The sequence below is a fragment of the Heterostelium album genome (assembly GCF_000004825.1).
Source record: "Heterostelium album PN500 unplaced genomic scaffold PPL_scaffold8, whole genome shotgun sequence".
NCBI classification, from domain to species: domain Eukaryota; phylum Evosea; class Eumycetozoa; order Acytosteliales; family Acytosteliaceae; genus Heterostelium; species Heterostelium album.
The window spans coordinates 1725103-1738629 of NW_008805070.1; the positions used below are offsets into that span (position 1 = coordinate 1725103).

Genomic DNA, 13527 nt, shown 5'->3' on the forward strand with positions numbered 1-13527 from the left:
AAATGATAGTGGAGTAATATAAGTGAACATAGGGAGAAAAACATATCATTTTGAACAGATATCATTTCAAGGAGTCACCAGCTGGCTGTCGACGGAAAAATCGAATTTTAGTTGAAAGAAAAAATTAAAAAGTTATGTTTTTGATTTGAGAATGGAAAAACATCATAAAGACATCTTGGCCGAGTGGTTTTAAGGCGTTTCCCTGCTAAGGAAATCCCTTCGGGGGCGCAGGTTCGAATCCTGCAGATGTCGATACAATCTTTAATAAAAACACTGTCCGCATGCGGTTTGGTAAAAAAAAAGAAAAAGAAATTGATGTTTATATTCATATTTGCTTTATTACGAACAAACGCAAGACGCCTGCTTTGAACACTACTCAAGCGCACTGGTCATGTCTGTGAGTTCTGTGGTGACACCTTCACTGAACTCTGCAACCCACATGAGCATTTCTTCTTCAAATGCAGGAATGTAGTTTCACAGCAGTTCCTTTCCTCTGTCAAACATATATACCACAAGTACTGTAACTATAGACTTCGTAATTGGAAGCACTCGTGCATCAAGTTCGACGGTCCTATTCGTTCTACTGTCCACTTCACCTATCTTTCTGCTGCTATCGTACATTCGTTATGGCAGGCGCTGTCCTGTGAAATGTTTGGTGATGGTACCCATTACAAGCTGGAAAATACCGTCAAGAGAGCAGTCACCCATTACACCAAATTAATCGATGCCAATTACCACAAGCTTAGCTTCACAATTGCTAATTCTATCTCCCAAGGAATCACTGTCGATTGCTCTGCAATAACGTGTTAATTTAAATCTGATTGGAATCTAAATCCTTCCAACTACGTGCCACCACTTTATACTGTTGTTCATCAACACGCAGCTACTGTTAGATCTATTCTATCCTAATACTACTCAACTTATTAATTAATAATAACTATAAACAATAATAATATTTGATTGGCTATTTCTCACGGCCTGTGTGAGAATGTATATATAAAATAAACACGAACTAGCAGGTTAATATCAATACCTGCAATTTGTTGACTTATCATGAGTCAACAAATCTTTTTCGAAAAAAAAAAAAAAACCATAATTTGGTTTACTATCTAGCCAATGATCAAAAGAGATATATTTACTCAATCCAAGGAATGAATCAAAATTTTAGATAATCATTCTAACAAAATAAATGGGAATATTGCGAAATGACCAATCAAATAGATTACTTTCTTCAAATATTCTATTTTATCATTAACACTAAAATCGTAATTCTAAACGAATAGTTGTATTTAATATTTAATAAAAAAAAATAAATGTGTAACCATTCTAATTTTCAAATGTCTTTAGATATTATAAATCACTTCGGAGTGGATCATTTTTTAATTTAAAAAAATAAAATTGTGGATCAATCTTGTTAAATAAGCCATAATCCTCTTTTACTATCTTTAGGTTAATAATAAATAGAGTTACTTTAACAACTGGGATTTTGAAAAAAAATATTTAGTTACCTCCCACCATTTCTCCATCCTTCAAATTGTTCCATTGGCTGTATATTGTAGTTATAATGAATTATAAAAATAAGTACATTTTACTCATTAATAAATTCCTTTTTATTGAAAATTTAAATTTGAGTTAAACTATACATAACAAATAATATGATTTAATTTTTATTCACAGATTTAAAAAAATTCAAAACTAAATTTGAAGAAATAGTTTGAAATTTCTTGAGTTTCTTAAATTCTTAATCTATTTCCAAAAAATGATCAAACATTAAGATACCACTATTTGGAGTATCATCGTATGGATTGTTATAAATACTGTCGCTGATGCTCATTGATGATGATTGTGGACCACAATTTTGAGAGCACTGATTCTTTGGATTACAATTCTGAGAGATAGTACAAGAGTAACCCGCTGCACAATCTGCATTGGTACGGCAAGTAGCTGCTACACAATAGGCATTGGTAGCACAAATGCCTTTGCCATCGTACCGACTCATACACAAACATTGGTATTTCTGGTACCACGGGCATGTCGTCCAAGGGCAACAACCACCTATGTACGGACAATAGCAATCACCACAATTAGTTATGGCTTTGTCGCATGTTGCCGCCAAGTTTGTCGTCTGTTGTGCAATATCCCATGATTTCGAGAAGATGAGCAAACTCAATGAGATCGACGGTCCGTAGACAAAGTTAAGACTGTTATAGACTTGTTTGTCTCCTGTTGCTGAGATACAACTGCATTCATAGGGATTGGTGTTGAAACCACGTGTCAGTTGAAGTCCACCAGTCATATCTATAGCGAGTTGCGGTGTGATTCCAAACATGGTAAAAGTAATGCCTGCACCGAGCGTTGTGGAGATGGACGATGTGCAAGACGAAGAATGATTGAAAGGCAGCACAACTGGATTGCTGTTGAACGACGATATCGAGGTGAATCCATTTTCTTTGGTATAGGATGCACCCAGTTTCGCATTGAAACTATCGGTTGCACCCATACTAAAACTCTCTTTGAGTGATACCGATAGCGATACACCGATTGTTACATGCCAATTGACAACAAGCGGAATGTTGACAACCGGAAGTAAGATGATTCCAAGTATGGTCGGTGGACTATACTCGTAAGACCATGGGGTGATCGTTAGTGAGTCTGAAGTCTGAACGTTCAACAAGAATCCCATTGTTAGTTCACCCTCAGCGACCAATGTCAGTTCTTGGAATGAATGACCACTGATAACTACACGGTGATAAAGATTCGGTGTGAATTCTAATGTTGGATCGAATGAAATCGAAGCGGAACTAGATGCATCTATAGTAAAAGAGTGGTCTTTGAACAAGAACTTTAGGAAACTTGACCATAAATTACTACCACCTCCACCAGACTTTAGGTTTTGATTACTTAATAAACTTCTCTTAATATTATTTTTAGATCTAGCTTTTTCAACTCTTACTAAATCTGATGAGGAATCGCTGCTATTGTTGTTGCTGTTTGATGAATCATCAAACTGTGTCATTCCATCTATAAAAGCATCGGAGAATACATCGGCAATGGTAGCATTTCCAACTGTTAGACTGGTTAAACGAGAACTATTATCATAGGTGATGACATTGATAATTGTATGTGTGAATCCACCGATATCATTACCGGCTATGATATTACCTGTGGCTGGAGGAACGATATGATCTGGCCATACCAGACTCATAAATGTATTGTTTGATCCTGGCTGAACAGAGTTTTCTGGTATTATAACTGTGTTGTTGCCAAGCGAGTACCACGAAACTGTTACATTCGATGTTATACTGTTGCCAGGCAGTAGACTTCTCCATGTGAGTGTTGCGTTATGCCAACCAGCACCTTTGAAAGTATGTGAGGTGTGCGGACCTGAGGTGGTTTTCGTAGTGTTATCGGAGAACGTCCATTCATACTTGAAGAAAACATGCTTGAATACACCGTGATCCGGCTTGAGATGACCTTGAAACTCTCCGGTGATTTCACCGGTGGTGCCTAGCATAGCTACCGGTTGCGTCGTTAGATAGAGCTCATGCATCGCCAGTGTTCTGGCGAGAATGAGGAAAACGATGGTGAATATCAATGTTAGGATGAACGTCAAGAAGAAACAGCAACGATCATCTTTTCTTTTATCGCTATCAAAGTCTGACTCGTCAACCATAGCGTGCATACGTATACCATCGATGATCCAACCAATCCCAAACGCACCCAGAGTCAGAGTGAAAGCGATAGCCGAAAGGTAGCGACCTAGATAGTACCTATGACCACCTAGTAAACCTGTGAGTGCCCATATTATATATGCTGACTTTAAACTCTTTTCACTCATTATATTTTACCCAATAATAATAATAAAAATAAATACAATCTTCTAACTATCTATCTATTACTATTTATATCTTTTTATTTATTTAAATTTTAATTTGATTGATTGATTGATTCATCAAATCAAATAGGAGTAAACTACAACTCCTACATTTAAGTTGAGGGATGAAATCATTACAATTGATATTTTTAAAAACAAAATCAAGCACCCAACAAAATATTGATTGGGCGTGCCTTGATTTATTTTTGTTAAAGATTTTATTTGTCGCTAAATCTCCACCAACACCACAGGATAAAACATCTTTTTCTTTTTGGTGGAGATGATCATCATAAAATAAAAAAAAACCAAAAAATTGGATGTTTAATTTCAATGATGATGGTTTGGTTAATAGTTATTGTATTCGTTTTGTTTGTGTACTTCATGATTAGATAATGACATAATTACCAAAAGTATTGATTGTAATAATTAGAGTCATCATTAACAACAAACGAAATCACACAGAATTCAATAACAATAACAATATGATAGTCAAACCTTGATAGCGAATTGAAATCATATGATTTGACTAACAATGCTATGAACCAATGCTTACATTTCAAATAAATATATTTTATTTTAGAATCTATCTATTGTTGTTATTATTCGTATTATTATTATTTAATATTGTTATTCTGTTGGTGGCTGTTGTTGTTCACCACCATTATTATTACTCTGATAGGCTGATTTTGCTTGTGCGAATAAAAGTTGTTGTTCTCTGAGTAGTTGTTCTGGTGGTTTGTTTCCTTCAAACTTTTTAGATTTACTCGGTTTTGCACTCGCTTCCTCTTTATGTTTGTCATAGACTTCCGATACTTTCTGTGTATATTCATTGAATCCTAATTCCTATATATAATAACAACAACAACAACAACAACATCGGTCAATATACGATAAATAAGAATCTGTTTCGTTTTGATTTGATTTGTTTTTGAACAATTACATTTAAAGCTTTAATAACATGTTCTGCTGCAATCGTTTTTCTTGTTTCTTTTTGACAGATATCGTTCGCTTCACTCGATATCAAATGTATAAACTCTAAACAAGTTAGATTATATATTTTAGTTAGTTGATATGATATTGTAGTTATAATAAATTGTAATTGTAACATACCAACGCAACACTCTAAAATCAAATCTCTTGTCTCTGTAGAACACTTTACACCTTCAGGTAGTACTTCTTTTATAAGTTTTGATACAGTTGCTATTAACAAATATAGGTAGTATAAGTATAATAATCTATTGGTTTGTCAATCGATCGATCGATCGTTTAAACTAGTTACTGATATGAAACTAACTAACAAACTATTTACCTTTTGGTAATGATAAATTATCATCTTTTTCACTTTTAATCATATCTGCCATTTTTATTTATTTATTTATCTCTTTTTATATTTTATATCTACAACTTTTTCTAAGAACTAGTTTTAACTATTAAATTAAAAAAAAAAAAAAAAAAAAAAGAAAATTTCAAGTTTCTTTTTTTTTTTTTTTTAATTAAAGAAACAATTTAAATATAAACAATGATTAATCTTATATATATTTTTAAATAGATAATATTTAAATAAAAAGAATACTGAATATCAAATACACATTCTACCATTCTCAGTATGTCATGATAACAATGGAAATTTCTACATAAACTCTAAACTGGACAATCGGTTCATCAAATACAACGTTGAAACAAACAATCATTGGAACTAATTTGTAATAATTTCAAAAGTGGATTTAGATATTTGACATATCACTCTGGCATCAAGCTATCTATTTAATAATGGTTTTATATAAGGTAATGTCAAATAGAAAAAAACAAATATGACCGACTCTTCAAAAATGATACTTTCGAAGAAACGGGTGTGCCTCAGTATCAATAACAATTAATATACACAATACATAATTTAAATAAATTAAAATATTAGTACTAAACGAATATTATCTATTCTTCATTCTTCTATATTAACTCTTCATCTAATTCATTAACTTCACATCATCGAATTCTTGATATATGATTTAATTATGTATATTCATTATTATTATTTCTAATTTTTTTAATAATATGTTTTCATTATAAGAGTAAGTAACATGATCATATTGTTTTATATTTATATATTTTATTTATTAAGTTATTGTTATTTTAAATGGTTGGTCTTGGATCTATGCTATCGACTACACCATCGTAAGTCTTTTGTTTGACGACAGCAGCAGGAGTGTCCAATGGACCTTCGATATTCTCTTTACGCCACTTCTTTGAGAGATCAACTGTTGGTCTTGGAATAATAGAGTTTGTTACTCTCGAGATTCTCTCACGAACACCATCGATCAATTGGAAATGTACTCTACATGCTTTTCTATAATTATAATGATAATGATAATTATAATAATAATTGTTATTATTAGATGATTATGATTTCTTTTTTCTTTTATCGATTTTCTAACAATGAATGTGTGATTTGATTTTACATACTGATTATTTGGATCTATATGAGCTATATTTGAATAATGAATGGGTGCCTCTTTTGTGTATGCACCACCCTTTTGATTCTTTGTTGATTTCGCCAACTTTTTGATCAACTTTAAACCTTCTACCAATACATTGTTATGTTTTCTGTTAACTGATTTTATAATACCTTGCTTTCCTTTATCTCTACCTGCTAGAATTTGAACCTAAATAAAAATACATACTAATTAATAAAACTGATTTCTTATTTCATAACTAACTATTAAGTCTCTCTCTCTCCTCTCCTCCTCTTCTCTTCAATCTATCTATCTATCTTTCTTTTTCTCTTTTTATGATTTCATTATTGTTTGCTAGAGACTATTCACTTTTTAATTAAGAATGAATAACTGTCGACGATAGATCGATCGATATAGGATGTATGTCGACCGTAACAGAACTCTAACTGCATGAATGCATTATTACTAATAATTGACTTTTTCTTTTTCTTTTTTTGTTTTGAATCAAAAGTTGTATGCTATACTGCTGGTCATTCTTTTTTGATTTAGATGTTTGTTGTAGTTGTTACTATTTATTCGTAGTGTTATTGTGGTTGCTGTTTGTTAGTTGATATGATAAGCACTGCTTATCATAATAATACGAAGACCTACCTTATCACCAGTCATAAACTTCCATTTATTAATTAAATATAAACCTTCTTTGAAGGGACGACCACCAAACAATGTACTCATTCTATTTAATTAGTGATCTGATTAAAAACAAACTACCACTAAATTGATCATTAAAAATTCTCATAGATCAATGTTTCGTTTTTTTTTTTTTTTTCTAACACAAAACTTTTTTTATTTTATTAATTTTTTTATAGAATTAATCAAAAGATTTATTAATTATCTTTTTAAAATTGAATATAACTTTAATGTATATCTTTATTTTAAGAATATATTCTTTAGATACTTGAAAAACAATATATATATATATTATTTTAAAAAAAACGAAAAACAAAAAAAACAGAAAATAAATTATTATTAAAAATAAATAAATCAATGATATTGTAATCTGATAAAATACAAAAAATAATATGAAAATAATAACTATTACAAAGTTAATTGATTTGAATAAATATATTAATTACAATTCAAAAAAAAATAAAATAAAAAAATAAAAAAAAATAAAAAAAAAATGAAAAAAAAAAAATTAAAACGACCGATTAAAAAAAGACTTATTTTCTCTCTTTTTTTTTTCCCTCTTCACCTCATCTTTATTTTATTATACTATTATTTATTATTGATTAAAATATATATCTAAAAGTGTTTTACATATATATTAGCAAACAAAACCGGAATCTCTTGTTAAAATATCAATAGAATATAGATAAATTCAGTTAAATTGTAACGAAAAGATAAAATAAAATGCAACAAGATGATGTCATTTGGGAAGTGATTAATCACTCATTTTGTTCTTTTAAAACAACGTATGTATATATACATTTTTGTTATATATATTTTAAATGTTATTTTTAATCTTTTATTAATCAATTCTATCATATTATTATTATTATTACTATAGATTTAAAGAAGCAAAGTTTTGTAGAAATGAATATAATGTTTCTGGTGCATGTAATAAGGTATCATGCCCATTGGCAAATTCAAGATATGCAACTGTACGTGAGGAGAAAGGTGTTTGCTATCTCTATATAAAGACAATCGAACGTGCACACACACCCGCCAAGCTCTGGGAGAAAATCAAACTCGATCAAAACTTTATGGCTGCAATCGATACCATCGATAAAAACCTCGAGTATTGGCCAGGTCATATGATTCATCGTGTCAAACAAAGATACATCAAGATTACACAATATTTAATTAGAATGAGAAAACTTAGAAAACAAATCAAGTATGTTTATATTTAAAAGATTTTTAAAAAAAAAAATAGTTTAAATGAAAACTAATTAACAAACTTTTATTATTATTATTAAAATAGACGTGAATTGGTACCAATTAAGAAGAAGACTGAAAGAAGAGATGCTGCTCGTGAACAAAAAGCTATGGTTGCTGCTCAACTTACAGTTAATATTAAGAAGGAATTGATTGAAAGATTGAATAAGGTAAGAAATATTATTGTTTTAATGTTGTGTGTTTTCTTGAAAATATGTATATTAATTATGTTTTTTATTTTTTGTTACAATTTTAATACTTTTTAGGATGCTTATGGTAATATGTATTATTTCCCAGAAAAGATTGTTAATGATGTTTTATTGTCTGAGGGTGTTCAAGATGAAAACGAGGAAGCTGAAGAGGAAATGGAACAAGAATTAGATCAATATATCGAGGGTGACGACGAAGAATACGAAGAGGAATATGAAGATGAAGATGAGGCTGAACAAGATCTCGAAGATAACGGATACGATTTTGATGATGAAGATGACAGTGAATTTGACGACGATGATGACAGCGAAGAAGAATATGTACCTAAAAAATCGGGTAAGTACAGGACTTAAAGTTGACCATAATTATAATTATAATCATTTTAACTAATCAAATTAATATTTTATCTTTTTTTTACGTACATAATAATTAGTCAAAACTAATAAAAGACCTATGGTTGAGATTGAGTATGAACAGGAAACAGAAACACAACCAACACAAGTTAGAAGACTATAGAAACTTATATTTAAATAAAATAATTATCTCCATTTAATTTTTTTGAAGTAGTATTTTACTCAATTTGAATATTTATAAGTGATGGTGAAGTTATCTCATAATTTATATTTATATTAATGTTTCACTCTAAATTAGATATAGTATGAGTCAGCACTTTTAAATCATTCTAATATTTAATACCAGTCATAGTGTCTATAGACAAAAGAAATAAAGATGTTCAGTATTTATGGTAAAAGTAACAAAACAACAAAGAAAAGAAAAAATTGTGGAGAAGGTAAAAAGGGTCTGTTCTAAATGTACATTGAAGTATGTTACGTTAAAGATTGAATGTACATTTCTTTGGACTTCTCAGTTTCATGATTTATAAGAAAAATTATTTGATTATTCTTTTGAAATGAAAAGTTATATTAGTATTTATCTAACCAATACTTTCTCTATATGGGGGTTAGTTCCAACAAAATTTGGAACTGTTTCATACTGCGCCAATCGTCAAATTCACGAATTTCGGTTTTCAATTTTCATCAAAGGCCGGTTGGCGCAGTGGTAGCGCATAAGTCTCCAAAAAAGAGTTAGCTTCAGGTCAAGGGTTCGAATCCCTTACTGGTCATTTTAAAATCATATGTGCGCATGCGGTAAGGATAGGTCTTTCATCAAATCTGGAAATTCTATTTTGGCGGTACTCCTCTCCACGATAACAACCTACTATCTAATGAATCTATCATAAATGAGTATATACAGCACAAATCAGTAATGAAATTAATTATAAATAACAGTATCAGTAACTTACAATCCAAACTTAAATAACCGAGTAACCAATCAAATGTCTGCCAACTATTATTTCCTCTTCTTCATTTCTTCATTTTAAATTAACCAATTCAATCATCTATATTCTCATCAACTTAATAATCTATAAAATAACAATAACTAAAATAATTATAATAATAATCAAAATAGCAATCAATTTGCAGAATTATGAAAAAGTAAAAACTGTAAAAAAAAAAAAAAAGTAAGATATAGGTTATACATTTAGATTAGTACTATTCTCTTATTAGTTTATATACTTTTTATTGTTGGCTAGTTTAACTTCCCATTTTGTATAGCTGGAAAGAATCTTTTATTAAACATACAACCGTTATATATATTTAAAAGTCGATGTCAACTTAGTCTCTATTGAACAGATTCAACAAAGTATTGAACAAATAGTGACACTTACTTTAAAACAAAAAACATCCTTGTCTTTACAGGTAAGACAATATTGTAATAAAAAGGCAAACTTCTATCAATACAGTTTATCAATTTTTTGTAATAAATATTTAATTCATTTTTTTTGTCATTTAGTTATTTCTCTATTTTATGATCGATGGTTTATTATTCTTTAGTTTAAATGTATTTAGAAACTTCATAACTGATGTTCTGTATTAGTTTATCTAAACTATATTTCATTTAATTTATTCAATAAAAATATTCATTTTTATAATTTACTTTCAGTGTAATTAATAAATGTAAAAGAAAATCTGAATAATAAAAATACATTGTTGTGCTCACAACATTTGAAATCATTAGAGTTCATTTCTTTTAGTTGAAATGAACTGATGTTCAAAATGTAATCTCGAACACATCAAATCACACAAGTCACGTTCAGTTAAGTGAGCATCATACAATCTGTTAAAGATATTAAAAATTAAATTAGTAGTAATAATATTAATATTAGAAATACGAATAATAAATTGATGATATAGATGATCACTGGTGAACAAAGTAGAAAGATAGTAGATTTTTAATAAACAGAATAGAATCAATATGGGATTGCCTGAAGCTTGTCAATTGAATAAAATAAACAATTGGGAAAGAATGAAGATCAGATATCAGAGAATTTCAAACTTTTATATGAATTCAAGAATATAAATTTAAACAATTCATAAACATACAACTGAACATCTTGTTGATACAAATATTAATGAATTAAAATATTTAATTTAAATAATCAATTTTTTTGATAGGTTACTTTCTAATAATAATATTAGTAGTATTACTATTGATACATTCACAGCAGATTCAACAGATTAATATTCAATAACAAAAATATTACTATCAATTAAGTTCGTCTCAGATAATAATCAAATATTGTTCAATGAACATCATGATCAATTCAACACTCAAGAACTTCAAAGACAACACAACAATGATTCATCGTCAATATTAATTGATATCATTATTAAATACAAAAATTCAAATCTAAAACAATCGATGATGTATCAACATCTTATGTTTTATCAATCAAACAACCTGGTTTCAATCTTTTAATTCAATTATTAAACAATCAATAAATATTGAAAAATAGTTTTCACAATGAAATTAAATCATCATATATTTTCACAAAACATCAATTAGAAGGAGTTGCAACACTGATCTATACTATAAATAACAATTCAATCGAACAATTCAAATTTGATTATGAATTTATTGTACTTTCCAATCAATTGTCGCAAATCGTTAATATATCTATGCATTCGGTTGAATCAACACTAATAAACGGATTAAATTCTCAATAAAATTGAAATCAGTTAAACACATTGGTGAAACCGATTGTAAATTTCGTGGTTATTATTTATCAGTTTGTTATTCAAGATCATATCTATTTGATGAATTATCCTAATATGCAGATAAAGTTGATTGATTCAACATCAACTAAATGAAGGTTAGTTACCTATTGAAAATAGTCATTATTCATCAATGATATTCAAAGGTTCATTATATTCAAATTCAATAAAAATATGTTATTTCAAATCGATTTGGCTACCAAAAAATAAGTTATTATTCAATTAACATTCTGCCAGGCTCGGCATTTAATGATAACTATGGAAATTTTTAATATATAAAACCAAAAGTTTAAAATTTTCTTCCAATACAATGTTGAGCGCAACCATATATCCAACTCTAAACCTATTCCCATCAAAGATGGTAGTCCTTACTTGATGTATCATCGATAGTCAAAACATCAAGCTATATCTATTCATTTGGAGGTGTCGAATATGGTAATTCAAATATTCAATATTGATTGATTTCAATTAATTGAACAATTCATCCAACAACAAAGCAACAATGAAATAATTGAATATTTAAATAATAATAATGAAATCAACAAGAATAAGATACAAAATAATGATAAGAATAATAATGATACCATCAAAACATATAGTATTAATGATTATTCAATTTTAGAAATCTTTGAAAATCACTTTGTAATCATATATATTTATAATAAATATTAAATACTCAAATTTAATATTTGAGTTGAGTATTTAAAAATTATATTTAGGAGTATTGGTTATGAAATCTCTGTCTGCACTCCTGTTCCAAAGTAGAACGCTCATCTATTTGATCTATCTATCTTTATTTTTGGTTATTCGATTTTTTGTGGACGGGATCCTGAACCTAATTCTTTTTAACAAGTAGAAGAAGATAGTGGGAAGCTCTGCGATTGTTGAGGATGATTTGTAGTAATTACACGTCTAATATTCATACTATTTCATAGCACATCTGGAAGGGGTTTTCAAACTTTAGTCTTTTATCACTTTTGCCAAAAACGTCAAGTCTTTCCAAAGATAAGAGGGTTCTTTGTAACAGGGGAGTATGTAAGAAGGTTCATCTGTGTGATGCTTGTGGAGAAGATCATAATTCGTTAACTTCCCTTTTGGCATTGAGGGAAAACTAATTGGTTTACAAATTGATTAGTAAATATGCGCGCATACTGGGTCTAGTTAAATAAAGGGATTAGCATCTGGAAGTTTCGATCGACCGACCTGTGGGTTATGGGCCCACCGCTCTTCCTCTGAGCTAAGATGCTACTTTGATGATAACAATGATTCAAAAAATTTTTTTAATATTTTAAAAAAACTTAAAACAATATAAACATATGGTTCTATAGAAATTTCTTTGGGGAATAAAAGTATTCTTATTGATTTGAAAGGAATGATTATGAACCTAAACTAGTTTAATAACTCTCTAAAATTTCAAACTTTTCTTTTATAAAAATGTCAAGGTTTAAATTCAATCACTTAGAGAATGGTTCAAGTATTTCGTGGTTATCTATTAGAATGGTATGTCTTTTACACAATGACTGATTGATAATATTAATACATATAAATATGATAGTGATCCACCAACGAGACAATTTGTTATGTGGATAGAAAAACAAGAAAACTTTGTGGTTGTGCCTCTTGACGATACACACCTATTCTTGCAAGGCGTGAGTGACAAGGTTATAGATACTATACAAAGGAGACTCGACGAACTACAAGATCAAAATACCTATTCAGTTTACGATCAAAACATACAGTAGATAACAAATATTATAAGATAATAGTTGTACAAGATTGATTAGATAAATAAAAAAATATATGTAATTTTTTAAGTAATATAATATTATATGATTTAGTTTATAGAATTATTATGTAAGACATGTGATGCACTGTGGTTGGTACATTAATAATATGATCATGCCTACCTTTTGTTGTAAAGTCATCAGATACCAAGGACAAC

General features: G+C 29.2%; 4 protein-coding genes and 3 non-coding genes across 7 annotated transcripts; 3 read left to right on the top strand and 4 right to left on the bottom strand.

Annotated features, from left to right (window-relative positions):
* The first annotated feature begins 169 nt into the window (after positions 1 to 169).
* Positions 170 to 252, top strand: PPL_08316. The gene has a single exon. It is a non-coding gene; the product is annotated as a tRNA-Ser (tRNA).
* A 1489-nt stretch (positions 253 to 1741) lies between these two features.
* On the bottom strand, positions 1742 to 3838 carry PPL_08317 (uncharacterized protein; the record flags this gene model as incomplete). The annotated part of the gene is made up of 2 exons (XM_020579136.1): positions 1742 to 2811; positions 2869 to 3838. The coding sequence occupies 2 exons, from the start codon at positions 3836 to 3838 to the stop codon at positions 1742 to 1744; spliced, it is 2040 nt and encodes a 679-aa protein (XP_020430975.1).
* A 663-nt stretch (positions 3839 to 4501) lies between these two features.
* Positions 4502 to 5235, bottom strand: dr1 (putative histone-like transcription factor; the record flags this gene model as incomplete). Its single annotated transcript, XM_020579137.1, has 4 exons — positions 4502 to 4717; positions 4815 to 4861; positions 4985 to 5074; positions 5184 to 5235. 4 exons carry the CDS (start codon positions 5233 to 5235, stop codon positions 4502 to 4504), a joined length of 405 nt encoding a protein of 134 aa, XP_020430976.1.
* Positions 5236 to 6004: 769 nt separating this feature from the next.
* On the bottom strand, positions 6005 to 7056 carry PPL_08319 (uncharacterized protein; the record flags this gene model as incomplete). Its single annotated transcript, XM_020579138.1, has 3 exons — positions 6005 to 6218; positions 6335 to 6534; positions 6976 to 7056. 3 exons carry the CDS (start codon positions 7054 to 7056, stop codon positions 6005 to 6007), a joined length of 495 nt encoding a protein of 164 aa, XP_020430977.1.
* Positions 7057 to 7734: 678 nt separating this feature from the next.
* Positions 7735 to 12350, top strand: mak16l (MAK16 family protein; the record flags this gene model as incomplete). Its single annotated transcript, XM_020579139.1, has 8 exons — positions 7735 to 7796; positions 7892 to 8218; positions 8306 to 8429; positions 8526 to 8805; positions 10135 to 10229; positions 10324 to 10371; positions 11086 to 11237; positions 12305 to 12350. 8 exons carry the CDS (start codon positions 7735 to 7737, stop codon positions 12348 to 12350), a joined length of 1134 nt encoding a protein of 377 aa, XP_020430978.1.
* PPL_08321 lies at positions 9512 to 9592 on the top strand. Its single transcript is given in 2 exon segments — positions 9512 to 9548; positions 9556 to 9592. It is a non-coding gene; the product is annotated as a tRNA-Trp (tRNA).
* A 410-nt stretch (positions 12351 to 12760) lies between the features above and the next one.
* On the bottom strand, positions 12761 to 12832 carry PPL_08322. Its single transcript has one exon. It is a non-coding gene; the product is annotated as a tRNA-Met (tRNA).
* Between the last annotated feature and the right edge of the window lie 695 nt (positions 12833 to 13527).